Source organism: Poecilia formosa, unplaced genomic scaffold, assembly GCF_000485575.1.
Source record: "Poecilia formosa unplaced genomic scaffold, Poecilia_formosa-5.1.2 Scaffold71, whole genome shotgun sequence".
NCBI lineage: Eukaryota > Metazoa > Chordata > Actinopteri > Cyprinodontiformes > Poeciliidae > Poecilia > Poecilia formosa.
Genome location: NW_006800010.1, coordinates 964,234 through 981,506, shown reverse-complemented (window position 1 = coordinate 981,506; position 17,273 = coordinate 964,234). Strand labels below are relative to the sequence as shown.

At 36.9% G+C, this 17,273-nt stretch overlaps 1 protein-coding gene across 1 annotated transcript in view; it reads right to left on the bottom strand.

Annotated features, from left to right (window-relative positions):
* LOC103140430 (sodium/hydrogen exchanger 9) overlaps positions 1 to 16,577 on the bottom strand; it is a 75,224-nt gene extending 58,647 nt beyond the window's left edge. The window contains exons 1-5 of the mRNA XM_007555583.2: positions 16,330 to 16,577; positions 15,202 to 15,401; positions 11,206 to 11,283; positions 10,968 to 11,044; positions 6,900 to 7,015 (exon numbers count right to left, since the gene is read on the bottom strand). Coding sequence (XP_007555645.1) covers positions 6,900 to 7,015; positions 10,968 to 11,044; positions 11,206 to 11,283; positions 15,202 to 15,401; positions 16,330 to 16,480 — 622 coding nt within the window. The 5' untranslated portion in view covers positions 16,481 to 16,577. The remainder of the gene's footprint in view (positions 1 to 6,899; positions 7,016 to 10,967; positions 11,045 to 11,205; positions 11,284 to 15,201; positions 15,402 to 16,329) is intronic.
* Positions 16,578 to 17,273: the final 696 nt, after the last annotated feature.

Below are 17,273 nucleotides of genomic sequence, written 5' to 3'. Positions count from 1 at the left end.
GAATGGCATGCTTTGTAAAACTAACAACAGTATGTACGACCATGCAAACAAACAAAAAAAAAGGATTTCAGCAACAAATTGGAATTGTGCATCAAGATCTGCTGTGTGAACAAAACACTTAAGGCTTAGCATTGCTAATGAATGCTGTTTGTGGCTGATTTATGTTAATTTCTCAAAAATAATATCATGGTTGCATGTCAATAGTCCTTTGTCAACGTTTCAAATATGTTTGGACGTTAGAGCACATAACTAGAAATGCAATAAAACTAAACCTACTGGTCACAAAGTGCAACTGCAAAACAACAGATGTTCTGACCGTGTTTATCCTGAACATACAGCATATTACACTTTTCTTATCATGAGAGCAGTACAGGTTTCTGTTCTACATTCCGGTGCTACTTGCAAAACATAAATATACATGTGTTCTTTACAACAACTAGCAGTCTTGGAATGAACGGATGCTGCTAGAGGAAGAGGGAAGGGAGGCTTGATCTTCAGAATCAGCTGATTAAAACATGCAGAAAAAGTTAATTACAACTTGATGTGGATGAACTGCTGGCAAACAACTCCCTGCTTTGATAAGATGCACTCACTGCTTGACATTCATGGGCCACATTTGAAATTCCCCACATGGGTGTGTCTTGAATAATGATGTTAGGTATCGGTAGCTTTCTAGATGTAAATTATAAACAGGACCTCCTCCTTGCCTGGAATGCCAGTGCAGGTGGATAGCCAAGTTTTCGAAGGTTTTACCACCATCTTATCTTTCCATGTTCAGAAATATTTAAAATTAGGCATACCGTCTTATAACCTAGTCATGACTTAAACTTCTTCACAATTTTATCCTTCACCTGTGTTCTTTAGTTTTTAAAGAACATCTATAATTGCACTGATATCAAACTACACACAGTGGAAAGGTAGATGCAAGGGATGTCATTTATGGTTGTTGGGAGTACAAACAGGTTTTGCCAACAACAAAAAAAAAATATAGAAGCAATAAATCAAAAGCTGTGTCTCATTTTAATTCAATATAAGAATTAGTCTAAATGCCAATACAATACATTGATGTTTGTGGTTTCCATTTGCCAAAATTGTGAAAATATGATCACTCTACCTTTTTTTCACCACACGACGAAGATCATTTTGCATTGACTCAGAAGATCGAGGATATGAAAGCTAATGCTACCAGAGTGTGATGAAGTCTTTAAGATGCCGAATGCTAGGTTCATTCTACCGGTGTTTTGATGTGCAGGGAAAAATACAAACATTCTTCAAAGACATGAGAACTTAAAATACATTTAAAAAACAGGCTTTTGACACATTTCGCCAGTTGTGCTTGTGGATGCTGTAAGCTGTTCTGCATCACAGGGTGATCTAAATGTTTCAGAAGGCATCTTGACCCTAATTAGACTTCCCTGTACACTTCACAAAAAGTTGGTTAATCTTCTACAATGCATCGACTGTAAAATATATCCTTTAATGGAAGTTTTGTGACACAAATAATGTAATATTACATTTCACACTACCATCACATTCGATGCAGATGCATGTGACCTACTATAGTACCATGCTAGCAATATATAATGTGATTTTCAAGATGAAATAGGCTCCATGTGGATTCAAATCCAATTTGATGGGGCCATAGTGCATAAGTAATGCACAGAATTAGCCTTAGTGAAGTTTGTGATCTGAATAAAGAGTCAGTTCTAACAGTAATGTTTGGCCCTGTGGGAAATGACAGGCCAGCGAGGGGCAAGGAAGACAGGAAATGAGCAGATTGACAATAGCGAGACAACTGCCTCCAGACATATTTTGACAGATCTGGCTCTTTGGTCTTTGATGGGCTTAGAGTTCTTCTGAGTTCAGGGCCTGGAGTAAGGATTGTTCCATCTTCCCGCTCCCATAATGCCTAACTGGTGCGAGCATGTTGTGTAACACTTACGCTGCTAGACAAAAACAAGAAGACGGCGGCGAGAAAAAAAAAAGAAAAGAAAAAAAACTATCATCTCCTCTCACACAAGGAGGGTGGCAGCGTAGTCATGGCAACCAGTCCTACAGCTGTCAAGTGTTTGTCAGTTTCCACAGCAACACCATAAGGTAGACAGTATACAATTATCTCCAACATAACACAGCTGAGCGGGTCGAAAGAAGTCTTATCAGGTCAAATTATCCCGGATGCAGACGTTTAGCGGAGACAAAGATTGTGACAACGTGAAGCAAAAAAGCAGAGGATCTGCTTGTTTACTTGAGTAAATTAGGCAGACGATGCTGAAAGTGATTCAAAATAAACAGTGGAGAAAAACTGCTATGACGTGTGAAGCGCTGAGTGGTAAAGACATAAATACAAGCTTTTAAGATTTCTGATGTGCAATCATTTTACAACTTCAGAAGAGGTTACATCAAAGATTTTTTTTTTCATGTATATTTGATGGAAGCATTTTTGGAAAATCGATGCCATAATGGCAATGGTCAACGGTTAGTGAGTTCAGTGTGGGAACGTAGGGAGGATTTGTAAGTGATGACCCATACTAACTGATCACCTTACAAAAACGAAGTCTCTAAATCTTTATTGCAATGCAATAAATTTATATTGTGAATTTTGATCAAAGTAACTTTTGGGTCAGAGTTTTTGAAGCCTGATCTGGTGTAGTTTATGTTTTGTGGCCACACTAAAGTTTTAAAGAAGGAAAAAATATTTGTACCTCTCCTTAATTAAAACTGTGCCATGGACTTATTACCAGATTCAATGTTTTTTAATACCAAGTTTTAGAAAGTCACTAGCCCTGAATAAATTACAGCTCTGACAAAAAAAAAATTACATTCTCTAATTATTGGGAACATTTTGATGTTTTTTATTCAAACTGGAGTGGCTGTACAGTTTCGTTCAACTACTGACATTATCTAATCCATGGGGTGCATGGAAGTATAGATATACTCTCAATATTATCTTGCTAACTGCTCCTTAGCAAGTTGCAGAGAAACTATACACTCCTAGATGCCATTAAGAAGCTTCTGGCAGTCTCCTGGCAGATTAAAAGAGCTGGCAGAAATGGTGGAGCTCATTTTAATTGGTTGGTGTCCTGGCACTGGCTTAGCTTTTTAACACACTCCATGAATTTTTAGAAAGTTTAAGGATCTAATCCTTTTCTTCTTTTGTTTTTTTGGCCAGCTGTGCACTGGGTTTGGGATGATTGTCTGTTGACAAACAAAACAAAAATCTATTTCAATGAGTAATAACCGAGAAGGGAAACTACAAAAATGTTACCATCTGGCATTATTTTAAAGTCTGCAGTGTCCAGACAAAAAAAAAATATATGTGTGCTCTCTTTCATGTGAGGAGAACTACAAAAATATGAACTCTAAGATGAAAGGAAGGACCGTGGAACTGCAAAATACTCATGTTAAGTGAGAATTTCACCGACCTTTAGTAACCACCCCTGCAGCTAGAAATGCAGCACAGCAGGCCTCCCACTTTTTGATCCAAACTATTGGTCCTATATTTAAATCAGGGACGAACATTTAGACTGAGTAGAAAACTGGTCATTTCGTAAAATTGAATGATGCATACTGAAAAGGAGCATCAAAGCAGGCTTTCCATGACATTTAAAGCAGATTTAAATGTGTGTTTGCTCCTACTGCCAACAAAATATTTAAGGTATTAATTCTCCCCTATGAACCATTTTCAAGGTTATGTTTATTCTTAACCAAAGAAGAATCTTTTATCATAAACTAAACAGGCACTGGTTTTGAAGAAAATGCAAAAACATATGTCAAGAAAGCTAAAGTATCTGAAAACTTGCGTAAGGCCGTTTTACAGCTTATTATTTTGTGCTTAAAAGTAAGAAATGAGGTGAACCTGAAAAAGGTTTTATTCAGAGACAGACTGGAAGCAATTTGGTCAAGGTTAATGGTTTTGCATGGCGAACTGATGACATGTATGTGCCACCAAATCAGGAAAACGCCCCGGAGAGTGCAGCTGAACGAGCAGTTGTCTTGTGAAGATTCAGATTGATTTATGTGTTTATTTGCAGTAATCCTGGTTAGTATTTAAGATGACATGAGAATTCTGTAGAGATACTCACTTTCTATGGTACCTTAAGTGTTTGGAGACTTCATTATTATTTTAATAAATCATTTTAACTGACACGCTATTGTGAACAAACACTGTAGAAGAAGAGGCATTTGCAGCATGTCCTATAAACACTGTTCTTTATGCCTGCAACTCTAAAAGAAATAAATGAATAAATACAGTTGTTCATTTCTATAATATGAGTGCAAGGAGAGATAAAAACAAACTTACTTAACTGTTAGCTAGCCAGTTAGGAATAAAACCCAACTTTTTTTCTGATAATATGGCTCTGTGCCACTCACCACTCTGTCCCCTCTGACTTCATATTAGTTTCAGGGCTAAAGTAATGGATTATTTATGTCTGTTAAAAAATGTTCATCTACTGGACCTAGTTTTGTGGTGCATGTCTGTGCTAAAACCAGGCTGCATGCTGGTAGTGGAGGAGGGCTGGTTTGTTATCAGGAGACATCACAGAATCTGATCAGCTTATTCTTTACTGATTGCATAAAAGTCAACAGCACAATATTTTAGGAAATCGAAAAAGTAATTAAAAACATATTTTTATACAGACAGTTATACAGACAGTTCACTTTGTCAGTCCTCTGTCATTTTTCATATATGGTAAGAAAAAATAAACACTGACAGGATTTTAATTATCTTTGTTTAATCAAAACTGTAGATATGTGTTCATTTGATTTGAAAATGTATTCTTGTTTTCTGCTGAGAATTGCAGGGAGAAGACATTTAAGAAAAGAAGTGAGTGAAACATATTTTGAAAAAAGATAAAAGATTTTCACTGTGTGGCTGAATTTAATTCATAACTGCAAATCTCATACAACGATACCTCTTAATCCCTACTTACCTTTATTTTAATCTCACTTTAAATGACGGCAGAATTTATTTGGCCTCTAAACCATAACATAAGTTTTTTTTTTTTTTTTTTATATCATTTTCACAATACTACCATATTATCTCTAGCAATTACACAAAGAACTCTAGAAGAATATTTACATGTTTTAATGACTTGAATGCTGACAATAAAACACGATCTTCATTTGGTCGTCTTATCTTTCTCCAGTTGAAGGCAAGAAGTATTTTGCCTTGCAACAGTCACATTTAAGAAGTGTAAAACCGGCTTCTTAGATTTCAGTTTACTCTTAAAACAAAGGTGCCTCACGCATAGTAAATGTCAAAAAGAAAAGTTCAACTTTCAAAAGCTAGGAAAATATTGAAACATTTTTAACTGCATGAATTTGTTTTAAGAGCTTTTTAATAAATGGGGATGCTTAATCCACATCTCCACAAGCTGCATAACATACTCTGGAAAAGAAGAATAAATCTGAATAGCTGAGTTTCAGAGAAGCGGCGAGCGGGTCAGCTTATGAAAATCTAAAACATCAAGGCTAGATGTTACAGAACCATAGATTGCCTTAAACTAATCATTATGTAAAGATAAAAGACCATGCAGAAGTATTCATACTGCGTAAATGTGGTGACTTTCAGTATGTTGCTCAACTCATCTTCCCATGAACTCCTTAAGCCCTCTCCTCACTTATGAGCATCCTCCCGTCACCATGATGCTGTCAATACAGAGTTTCTCTGTGAGGTTGGTGTACTCAAACTGCAGTTTGCATTTTAAGCCAAGCATTACGCCGGTGGGATGCTCTTCCATAAAAAGCAGATTTATCGAGAGCAGGAATAGCTGTCCTGCTGATCCTCCCACCTGAATATGGATCTCTGCAGCTTTTCTAGAGTTACGGTTATGTGAACAGCCATGTCCTGTTATTTTTTTATTTTTTATTTTTTTGGATTTGTGTGATTCTCTTTTTACGTTTGCAGAAGATCAGTTAAGTTTTAAAATCATGATTCATCCCCACTCCATTTCTTTATTACACAATACTTTGTGATGGTCTATTGCATAAAATTCCACTACATCCATTAAAATGTAGGGAAAGTTTAAGAGGTAATTATTCCTTTTTTTTTTTTAATTGGGTAATATCTGATTATATGCAGCTTGCGGTATTGCTTAATTGTTACAAACTTAAGCCAACATATGCGGGATTGCACACTAAAAAGCTGAATTAAAAATCAGAAAGTCTGGGGTTTGGATTTTATATTTTGACAGCACAATACAGAGCCTATGGGCCTTGCAATTTTAGGCATTCAGTTTGAGTCTAATCACAGTGACGAGTGCACTGGGGTCAAAACGAATGAGCACAGCGTGGCATTGAAGAGTATTGCCTCTCAACTGAACCACAATTTAAATCCTGCCTTTGATGCTCACCGAGATCACTTATTGGTATAAATAATTCATCTGCAGCAAGAACTTCATCATTGTCGGAGTCACTTCGTTGAATAATGCTTTAACATGTCCTGGAGAACACAGAGAGAAATTCACATAGGAGAGCAATCTGCTCTATATTTTTTTGCAACAGATTTGCTATCTGCTTTATTTCTGCATTAGATTCTCTTAAGAAGACTGCATTAACACAGGTAGACGCATCAAGTCCAGCGGTTGGGAACTCTTAGCATCTCATTTTGCTGCAGGTTATAGTTTTCATTGTTTGTTTGTTGCTTATTCCTACAGCATTTGAGTCAATTTTGTTCAATGGCTTATTTATATAGTGTAAAGTGTTACAACATATTACAGATCTTGATTTTCTTATAAAAGTGTTTTGTTTTGCATACTTAAAGTTAATCATTTCCTCTTTTTCACACAAAGCACTTGTTTTGTGGGATATGTGGAGTATACCTGCGTGAAGCCAGATTGGTTCTGCCGGTAGGAAGGGAAACAACTTTTATGTGAAGATTTTGTCTGTAGGTCACCTACCAGGATCAGTGGCTGACATGATTGCACCAAACAGGAGGCAGTCAGTGAGGGAGAACTCTCCATCTGCCGCTCGTCTCAGAAGCACCATGAGTCTGGTGAAGCCGTAGACAAGGGTCCTGGTATTGGGATCAAACAGACGGGAGAAAAAAACACACTGTGGTCATCTTTTTTTTCCCTGGGAGGGCAGGGAGGTGCAAACCTATCAGTCATCCCGCTAAACGCAGCAGGGCTCCCCCCCCTCAAGTAGTCAGGCTAATGGGGCTAGACACAACCAGCAGGTGCATTGACCCTTTTCCAGACAGTAATAGCAATACAAACAAAGCAATCTTTTTTTTTTTTCCCCCATTCTCAGTCTACAAACATGATTCGGAGTTTAATTTTGAATTGAACAATAATTGGATGCAAACTGAAATATCTGTATGTGAAGTGTTTTAACAAAAAAAAAAAAAACTTTGAGAAGACCTTGTGAAGGGCATCGCAGTAGAATTATACAGAGAAAGAATTTTCTTATCATCCCTGGAGCTTGACTGTAGAATAAATCTCAAACTCCAACTGTCCCCGGTTTTATCTCGCCTTTAAGTGAGGCACTCTGAAGGCAAAGAAAAAAAAACCTTTTCTATTCAGCATTCATAACTGCAGGCCAGCTCCTGAATCAAAAACCGATGTGTGTTAAGTCCTAATCCAGTTAGCAAAGACACATCCCATAATAATCAATATGCCACTGAGTCTTCTGGGGAGCACTCGTTGTCACTTTGTTACCATGGAGCTGGCACACAGCCGTGTCCCTATGGCCGGGATTTAAAGCACTGTCCTCACGTTGAGCAACATAAGCTGCCTTATTCATGTATCTTAAGGGGAGATTTGAGGTTAGAGTGATTGTGTTTCCACTGGTGGGGTGTTTGTGTGCATGCACATGTAGGAGCACGCCAGTTAGGGTCAGGCACTCAGGCACACACACACACACACACACACGCACACACACACACACACACACAGAGTCAGAAGCAGGCAGGAGGAGGCAGGAGGAGTGTCTGGCAGATTTGCCCATTAGGTTCTCCAACATGACACATTACAAGCAATGCCACTGACCTGTGGCCTGCATTATAACATCTAAATGTAAGGTTATATGCAGGTTTTAAACATGGGTTTGCAAACTTCACACAGGTGTTTCGACAAAATATCAGCAGCTCTAACCGCGTGTGGAGAAGGGAGGGTTTGAGGTAAGTGGCTTATCTCCCAGTGGCACTGAATCAGTTTGAGAAGAAAAACATAACAGGAAAGAAGAGGAAACACTTACTGTTTGGAAATCACACAAACTAAATTCACATTTCTGCATCAGGCTGTAAAGTGAAGTAATTGCAGTTTTATTATTTGTTTTTTTTAGCTAATTAAAAAAAAAAAAAAATTAACCCAGTATGGAATATTACAAAGGCTGAAGACTTAAGAAAAATTTAGCTTCAGTTTCAAATTCTGCTTCAAACTAATAATAATGTAATTGACAAGTTGAGTTGGTCACACTCTGTGTCTTCCTGTGTTTTCCCTAATGTTGTTGATGGGTGTCAATGAAGAAACAAATTACTGGATGCAAGTTTCACAAAGCAAAGAACTCACATGACAACAAAATATATTAGCTAAATTGGGAACTCTATGCCAAGAGTTCAAGTGAATGAGCTTAATTAGTTTAGCAGGAAATGCTTTCGAAGAGCATAAAAATATTCAATAAAGTACAGATAAGCTAAGTTCCATCTTTAACAAAGCAGCAGATGAGGCCAGAGGCAATGTTCTCAATAAAACTATGGTTTAGTTAGGAACGAAAAGCAGAAAGAAATGAAGCCTGTTAGAAATTTGTTGATTTACACTGAGGAAAATAAGTATTAGAACACCTTGTGACTTTGCGAGTTCTCCCACTTAGAAATCATAGAGGGGTCTGAAATGTTCATCTAAGGTGCATCTCCACTGTGAAAGACATAATCTAAAAGGAAAAAAATAAAAATAAAATAAAATAAAATAAAAAATCCAGAAATCACAATGTATGATTTTTTTTAAAATAATTTCTTTGTGTGTGTCTCTACCTGGCTTTCTAACCTGCTGGGGCAGAGAGACACACTCTTTAAATCAGATAGTGACTTAAAAAAGAGCAACAAAAGCAAATGAAGTGGATTAGCAGTGCTTGCCGACAACTGATTGCATCATCCAAGGCGTGTTGCCGTCATGAGACTGCAATACAGCAACATATTTCAGTCAGAAGCCTCTTCATATTTGTCGCAAAACTGACTGATACTGGAGAATTTTACTGCCCACAGTATTACCATCCACAGCAACTCTGGAGAGCAATTATGTTATCTGCAGTTTTTAAAAGGCATGCACTCTCCAGTTTTTTTTTTTTTTTTTTTAACACAAAAACAAATATATTTTTTGTTATTTTAACTGCTAATATCAAATTCTACTAAGGTCCTCCAATATTGGGCTGGCTCAGTCTGCGATGTAAAGTGTAGTATTTCTGCACAAATGCTATAATTGCAATGGTCTAGCATTCCTCATACTATATAGTAGTATACTAGAGATATGCAAATCTTTAGAATGATTCATTTCCATGTTTCATTATTTTATTTCCGTATTTGCACAATCTTGAAGTCTACCTAATGCATACTGGAGGTAGTAAGCTGAGATTTGCCTTGAATGGAAATGTTTGGAGTTAGTGAAGCATAAGTATAAGTTTGCCAACATGTCTAATAGTTGTGCTGGGGAGCACAATGTCTTAATCAACAGCTAGATAAAGCAACTAGCATACGGAAATTACCATTTTTTTTGTGATTGGAATTCAGAATGATCTCTTGACGCGGAACCTATGAAATATTTAGCGTATCATAAGAGCAAGCACTGGATTTTATTCTACTGAAGACCAAATGCTTTCACTAAAAAAGTTAATCCTAAAGTCAAAACCCTCCAAAAAAAAAAGAAAGAAAAAAAACTTCAAACAGATGTTACAGGATGGTTAACATTATCTGTGACTGTAGTCATTTAGCTAACAGGGGTCTAGATATCTAACAAAGTCAGAGACTGCCATCTAGTGCTTTCAGGACAGAATTGCAACACTATGCATCAGCACAGGAGCTGATTTAAAAAAAATAAAAATTATAATATTAATATATTCTGGCTCCTCTAGCAGAGTCAGATGGTTCCAAGACCTTTAAACATCTTTAGCACAGTTCAGCACACTAAGAGCATTTGCAGACATTGTAATTCATCACTGGATAAGCTGCACAGGTGTGATTAATGACAGTCCATCAGTTCCATGGTGCAGCTACCACACCAACACTGACGCAATGAAACCAGATGATTGGGGCGCTTCCAGAACATAATTAATGTTATTTGCTGCACCTGTGCTATTCTTGGTTTAACAACACTGTGCACAATGAAGCAAGGAGGAACTTTATACAGAGATGCAAAACTGATGGTCACACCAGCAAAATGTGATAATAGTGACTCTTACTTAGACTGACAAATAAATTGCAGTATTAACTAAAAATGAATTAAATTTAGTTTCTTCTTATTTCCATGTTGTATTCCTAAGCATATAATTTTTACCGTAGTATATTAAACCTTTGTACATTGGTTTATTATTGCTTATTGTAAAATATTGTGTACGACTTACATTAGTAAATAATGAATATGCTCATCTCGCACACAGAATGATTTCACTGTTGTACACTGGAAAGCATTTTCATTCCCATTTACAGTAGATCTGTAGACTCAAGAAGTGACCTCAGAAAATGTACTCACATGTATCTGCTTTATATTAATATTACAGTATTGCTTTTGTGTTTTTGGTGTAGCAGTGGACAGCACGATGTGCTGGCATGCTATTCAAACTTTGAATTCTGTCCTTCAACAGCAACACAGTGGATAATGAGCACATAGAGAAACCCTAGTTCCTGCATATATGACATGGTTGTGTCTACACATAGACATAAATAGATTAAAACATAAGGTACATAGAAAATGAGATACACATTCTGGAGTGTTTGTTGCGTGGTATTGATCAGTGTGAATGAACAGAACACTTACCCTATGCACAAGGAGCTGATTATGGTGCCCAGAAAAGCATAGGTCACAATAGAGCCCAGATTCCCCACGAATCGCCTCTGGAACACGAATCAAAAGGCAGATGCAGTCAGTAAAACATGAAACATTCAAGATCTGTTCTCAACACATCCATAAATGATGCAGCACAAAATACAATTTTATTTTGTTTTTTTATTTTCTTATCTGGTGGTCCAGTGGTCATCAAACGCAGCCGTCTCACCTGATTCAGGGTGTAAGCCCCAAAGAAGATGATGGGTGGCAGGAAAAGGTCGAACAGGATTTGCGGATCAAGCATAGCCTGAAAAGAGAGTCGCTTCATTTATTGGATGATTGATTCAGTTGTATTTAAAAACACATGCTTAATCGAAGTGTTGTTTTTGTTGCATTGATTTTGAATAAAATCTGAATCTTAAGGGATGTACAGAGATCTCTTTGCGTTTCTTTTACTGTGCTAACGACCACTCAAAGGTAAGAAAGATTGATTCTTTGTAAATGAAATGATAAATCAGTCTTAACAGTTTTATTTGCTAACTTCGCATAAAGGCATGTAGATATATCATAGACAAATGCTCTTTATTGAATTACTTTTAAAGGGAAATGAAGCAAAGTTTTAATAAATGTAAAGTTTACATTAGAAGCAGGTTCTCTGTATGATTTGAAGCACTGACAGTTTTTTTGTTTGTTTGTTTTGCTTGAATTAGAAGGTTGTAATCAATTCTAATAAATAAAAACATATCAGAAATATATGAGGTGTTGTCAGAAAAAATGGGGAACATAAGATACTTTGATTAGAGTGCCAGTATGTACTGACATAGTTGCTGAAAGCTGGAATTGATGGTATTAGCTGCCTCAAAGCTCTCCTGCACTTACTGATTTTATGACAGTGTACTGATTTAGCACACTGCCAATGTGTCTTGAGGTTATATGATTAATGAAAAGCACAATGCAAAATGAAAATTACAGCTGTCTGTATCCAAGAAGCTTCTAGAACATATACAAATAAGAAAGTACCACCATTAAAGCTGAGCTGTGCCATAAATTAGCAATAAAATCCATGCTGCGAATTACCTTCGACACAAACGGTAGCCATACTGTGAGACATTTCTGTATTTATATCCTCTCTGAATGCTTCTCATCTCAGCCAATGAGATGCAATACCAGCCAATCTGTAAGGCAGGATTCCATGTACAATTTCACCCTTGGATGATTTTAATTTGTATTGTGGGTAGATTTGTAAAGAAAAAAAAAACTGCAGCGACCTTCTGGTATTATTTAAAAATATATACTATTAAGGGGAAAAAAAAAAAAAAAGACTTTGAATAGTCACATGTTCTGTCCAAATGTTGAGGTTTGGTGAGAATCAAAAACTGACCTTAAACTAACTAAAATAACAGCCTGAAGAGCATCAAAGAAGTGGATAGATGAAAGCCTCTGCTAATGTTTTTGATCTAGGACATCCTCGTCCTCTAATGAATATTTACCAGAGGTAAATTAGCTGCATGTTTCATAAAATTACAGAACACATCCAATGTTGGAAAGTCCATTATAGAAACCAGCGAGCCAGCATGCTCTCTGAGTAATTCTGCATTTAAAGAGGTAACTAGATCTACAAATTGCTCTGCAGCCATAACCCAGCACTCTATAAATTACTTTTGTGTGGCTGCAATTACCAACAAAGAACAGCATCCATGAATTTTTAAAATATAAGATAAACACAAATAAGCACGACACAAACCAATATGGCCACTGCAGAGAGTAAATTATGCATATCTTGGCAGCTATATTCTAAGGGCCACCTGCACCACTACGTTGAAGATGGAGGTGTGCTGTGTACACTAATTGTCTTCTCAGCTCAGCAGTGCTAAATTTAATCAGACCACAAACTTTAATGCTATTCTCCCCAGTGGCACATAATGGACTCAGTAATGCAATGAAATCCTTATCTCTCTCTGCTAGCTCCCCATATGTATCAGGCGTAATGGCTCAAAGTCTACACACGGTCTGACTGATGTAATGGCCTCTATGGTAGCCTCTGCTGGTTTACTAATGAGACCTTGGCTTTCTTAACGGGCCAAGGAGTCGAAGCCATTAGAGAAGAGTTACACTTGGCCTGCATGATTTGTAAGGTCCACTGCTGGTCACTTCCTGGTTTAAAACATCCCCCCTAAGCTTCATCAACAAATTTCTAAACACACTCCACATTCATGCTTGCTGAAAATAACTTCACACTTATTTTCTGTGAAGTGCAGAAAATAACTTACCTGGCCTTTTCGTACGACACATTTCTCCCATCAAATCACTAAAAAATAATCTCAGATGCTGGTATATTGATGTTGTTTTTTTCTATACTGTAGTTTTAATCACTCAAGGATACATTCTGATTGTTTGCCACACGGTTTTACTGTTAATTATTGTAAATTCTTTTTTTTTTTTTTTCCCCCACGTTTTTATTTAACATAATTTATCCTACGCTATTTGCGCCAAGAAAATATTGATTACAAGTACTGGAAGGGAGGTCAGCACCATTCAGCTGTTGAAAAGCAAACATTTGAGAGCCAGAAACTATGGGGAACAGGATAAGCCCACTCCAGAGTAGAGATTTGCTTCTGATGTTATCTCGGGTTTAACAAGGAATATGGACACATCTGTGTGTTGTTACTGCTGAAGCACTCATTCCACCACAGTTCACATCTATTCTCCCCCAAAACTCTTACATAGACTTAACTGTAAAAATGTCCTCATGGCTGTTTTTGTCCCTGGTGCTTGTGCTCTTTTTATCTACCAAACGTTTTTCCATCCACTTAACTTTTCATTACTACACCTTGTGAAAGCAGACTTCCACGTGTTCGGGAAGGCCATAACTTAATATGACTTTTTTTTTAATCAAACATAATTTTCATTAGCTTATGCTATAATCTGGTACAGCACATCAAATGGTTACATTATAACTTTTATATAAAGCTTATAATTATCATACATTAGATGTAGGCCACAAACTTTACAGAAATAAATTCATGAAATAAATCACTCCGTGTGCAATTAGTCTATATAGCAAGCATTTTCTGTGTTTTTCAATATCATCTCAGCTAAATGATAATCAAATGCATTAGTATTGCATTTGATTTGTAAGCATCTTACAGTGATTAAGCTGCGATTTCAAGAAAACGTGTGCCTATATGTTTTGACTTCCACGTCAGGTTTGTGTAAAAATACAGGCTTAAGATGTAGCATGAGGAAATGTGTCTACATAGACTAAAACTTTCTGATCAGCATTTTAAACACTATTTCTCCAATGGAGTTGATAAGAAAACAATGACGGAGCATATTCCTACATAAAATCTTCAATCTCTTAGGAATAATGATCTCGCTGCAGCCTTTATAAATGAAATTAATTACCCCCATTTCCACCTCTCTAAGTCTTCATCAGCCATAAATCTCTTCAAGGCTACAATTACCATAAACTGTACACATCACTGTATGCTTTAGTGTCTGTGTTATAATAGAGCCTGTCATTTTAAAAAGGATGGGAGCTATCTACATCCATTACTGTGCTCTGTGCCACAGGTTGAAGTGTGAGGTGTCTATTCAAGAGGAGAAAACCTGCAGTGTCTGCTCAGACACTTTCCTCTCTTTTCTGCAGTGCAGTGCAATCTGCCACCAATATCCCCTCGCCAGAGTATCTTATTATGGGAATTCAGCATGTAGACAACAAACTGGGAAATTGTCCTGAGTAGACATTTTTCTTCAAGCAGGTTAAATTATGCATTCAAAGAGTTTGAGTTTGTTGTTGCTACATATATTAACCTAAGAACGAAAATAATCTGCTTCACTTGAGTGTCCTTATACGACACATGGAAAAAAAAAAAAGCAACCTTCCGTATTTGTCCCCTAATAATCCCTAATATGAATTAAATAGCTGCCTTCCTTTCTTTATATGCGCTACCGTACTTTTCTAATAACAAACGGACCATGAAAACGATCCGGAAAACTAATAACCAGAAGCCATTAGAGGATCCTGTTGATGCAAATGCTTGGGGTGCATCCAGAACGCTTCAAACATTTCTGCTCCGATGCTAATTAAACGTCTTTTCAAAGCCAGTGGGTTTGTAGGACACACCGCTTCAAGTTGCACTAATCACACAACATACAAAAGCTTATCCGTGTAAAAGATTTGCTTTAATCTCCGGTGAAGGTCAAACTAAATTGCCATAGTTACCGTGTGAGGACTTGGGAGCTGTGAGCATCTTTGGCCCTTCTTTTCAATAAGTCTGTAACAGTGCCCGTGGGATGAGATGTTGACCATTATGACGTGAGGGGTGCTGTTTAGACCGTGGCAAGAACAAACGCTGCCCATGTTCTCCGAATGCTCCTCTCGGTCCACCCACAAGTACCTGACAGCTAAACCCAGAAAGACACCTGCAAAAGATTCACAAAAAAAAATGCTTGCGAAATGTAATCAAGGTCAATCAAATAATAATAATAATAATAATAATAATAATCTATTAAATGCAAATAAAGCATAACGGCTGATTATTATCTTTCCAATTTTGCCTTACGCTTGTTGCAGCTTAGGGCTCAGCAGTAAAAGAAAATCATGCGATAATAGTGGTGAATGCAGTAATGATGATATGACTTGAACAAATACTCTTTTCAGCTTTCAGTTTATTGTGAACACAGACCTGAGTAGGGAGTAACAGAACAGAACTTTTCATCTGGCTGATGAAAAACTAAATTGCTTGGCAATGCAGTTTCTTAATCTCTTTACTGAAACATCTTAATGTCCCCATAAAACAGTTTCTGCTGCTTTAGCAGGAGCATCACAAAATGTATTACTGGCCTACAGAGCACCAATTCATTGGATTTACATAATTCAATTATATTTTCCTGTCCAAATGTCCTTTACAAGTTTGTGGTTCATTGCACATCCTTGCTGTCAATTAGTCAATTTTATTTCTCTGAGGTCAATGGAGCAAGCATGGAAAGTTCATAACATGATCCTATGTAGCATGTCTGTATTCTTTTATTCTAGTTGACCTTAAGGAAAATTAAAATTTTCTGAGAAACAGGCTTTTTTCCTTTAAATGTTGCTTAGACGTAAGCAACAATCGATTAAAATAAACCCCAATCATGCGACTATGTGTATGATTAATTGTATTTAGTTGTATTAATTTAATGGAATAAATGTACTTTTCAATGATATTCTAATTTACTAAGATGCACCTGTAATGTCCTAACTTTTCTGGAACAAACATTGTGACACATTAATTGAACTGAGTCCAGGAAGTGTTGCTGAGCAGCAGCTTCCGCGATTTACCCTGTAAGAGCTGGGTCTGGGGTTACTTACCGTAAAACATTGCACCTCCAGCTTCATTAATGAGTCTGTATTTGAATTGCTTTAATTTCCAAACGCTGATAATTGTTATTAAGGCTAAACATACTGCGGAGAGAACAAACAGTGCCGCACTATCTTGTCGGCCCCTCGCGGTGTTTGACATCTTCACGGTGTTTGGGTCAAACTTTTCCTCTTCTGAGTTAATTGTGACACTTCGGAAAGACGCCACTGCAACATCCGCATCTGCAGCGTGCGTGACGCCTTTCAGATAACTCGGAAATTCGTGTATTCTCGTCACGGACTAATAATAAACTTATAAGGGAAGGAAGTCTTAGCTGATATTTATCTTAGTATGTAATTACTTAAAAACGAGCAAGGTTAAATATATCTTTACCTAACGTGGGCAAGTTTAGACTCTGAAAATGAACATAAAAACTAAAGGATAACTGACAGTGTGGATTTTTTTTTTAAATCGAAGAATTAGCTTTTTTAATTTGTCACTTATCTTTATTGTCTAACTACTTCCTTTGCCACTAACTGGCCTTCCATGTGATCTTTTTTTTTCTGTGCCATTCTTAATGTAAATTTTTGACTTTATATTAGCTTCTTGTATAGTAAACTACAGGCTTTTTATTATTGCATTTTATTTGTATCTTTTTTGTAGAACTGTGATTTTCCGTATTTGCTGGTAAACGACTTAATGCTTTGAGTTTTATTTTTATTTATTTATTTCTGGCTTGTATGATTGCAGGGGATACTTATTCGGCATTTGAAAATATCTAAAGTTATGAGTAAAGTTTTTCATCTGCCACCAGGTGGCGCAGTAGACAAACTAATGCAGGCAGCGCCTTCAACATTTCAGTAAAATCTAGCTGCTCATTGACGCTGTAGAGTAAATGTGTCTAGAGCTAAAAGTTGCTTTTGTGGGGGAAAATGTATTAGGTCATATTCACAAA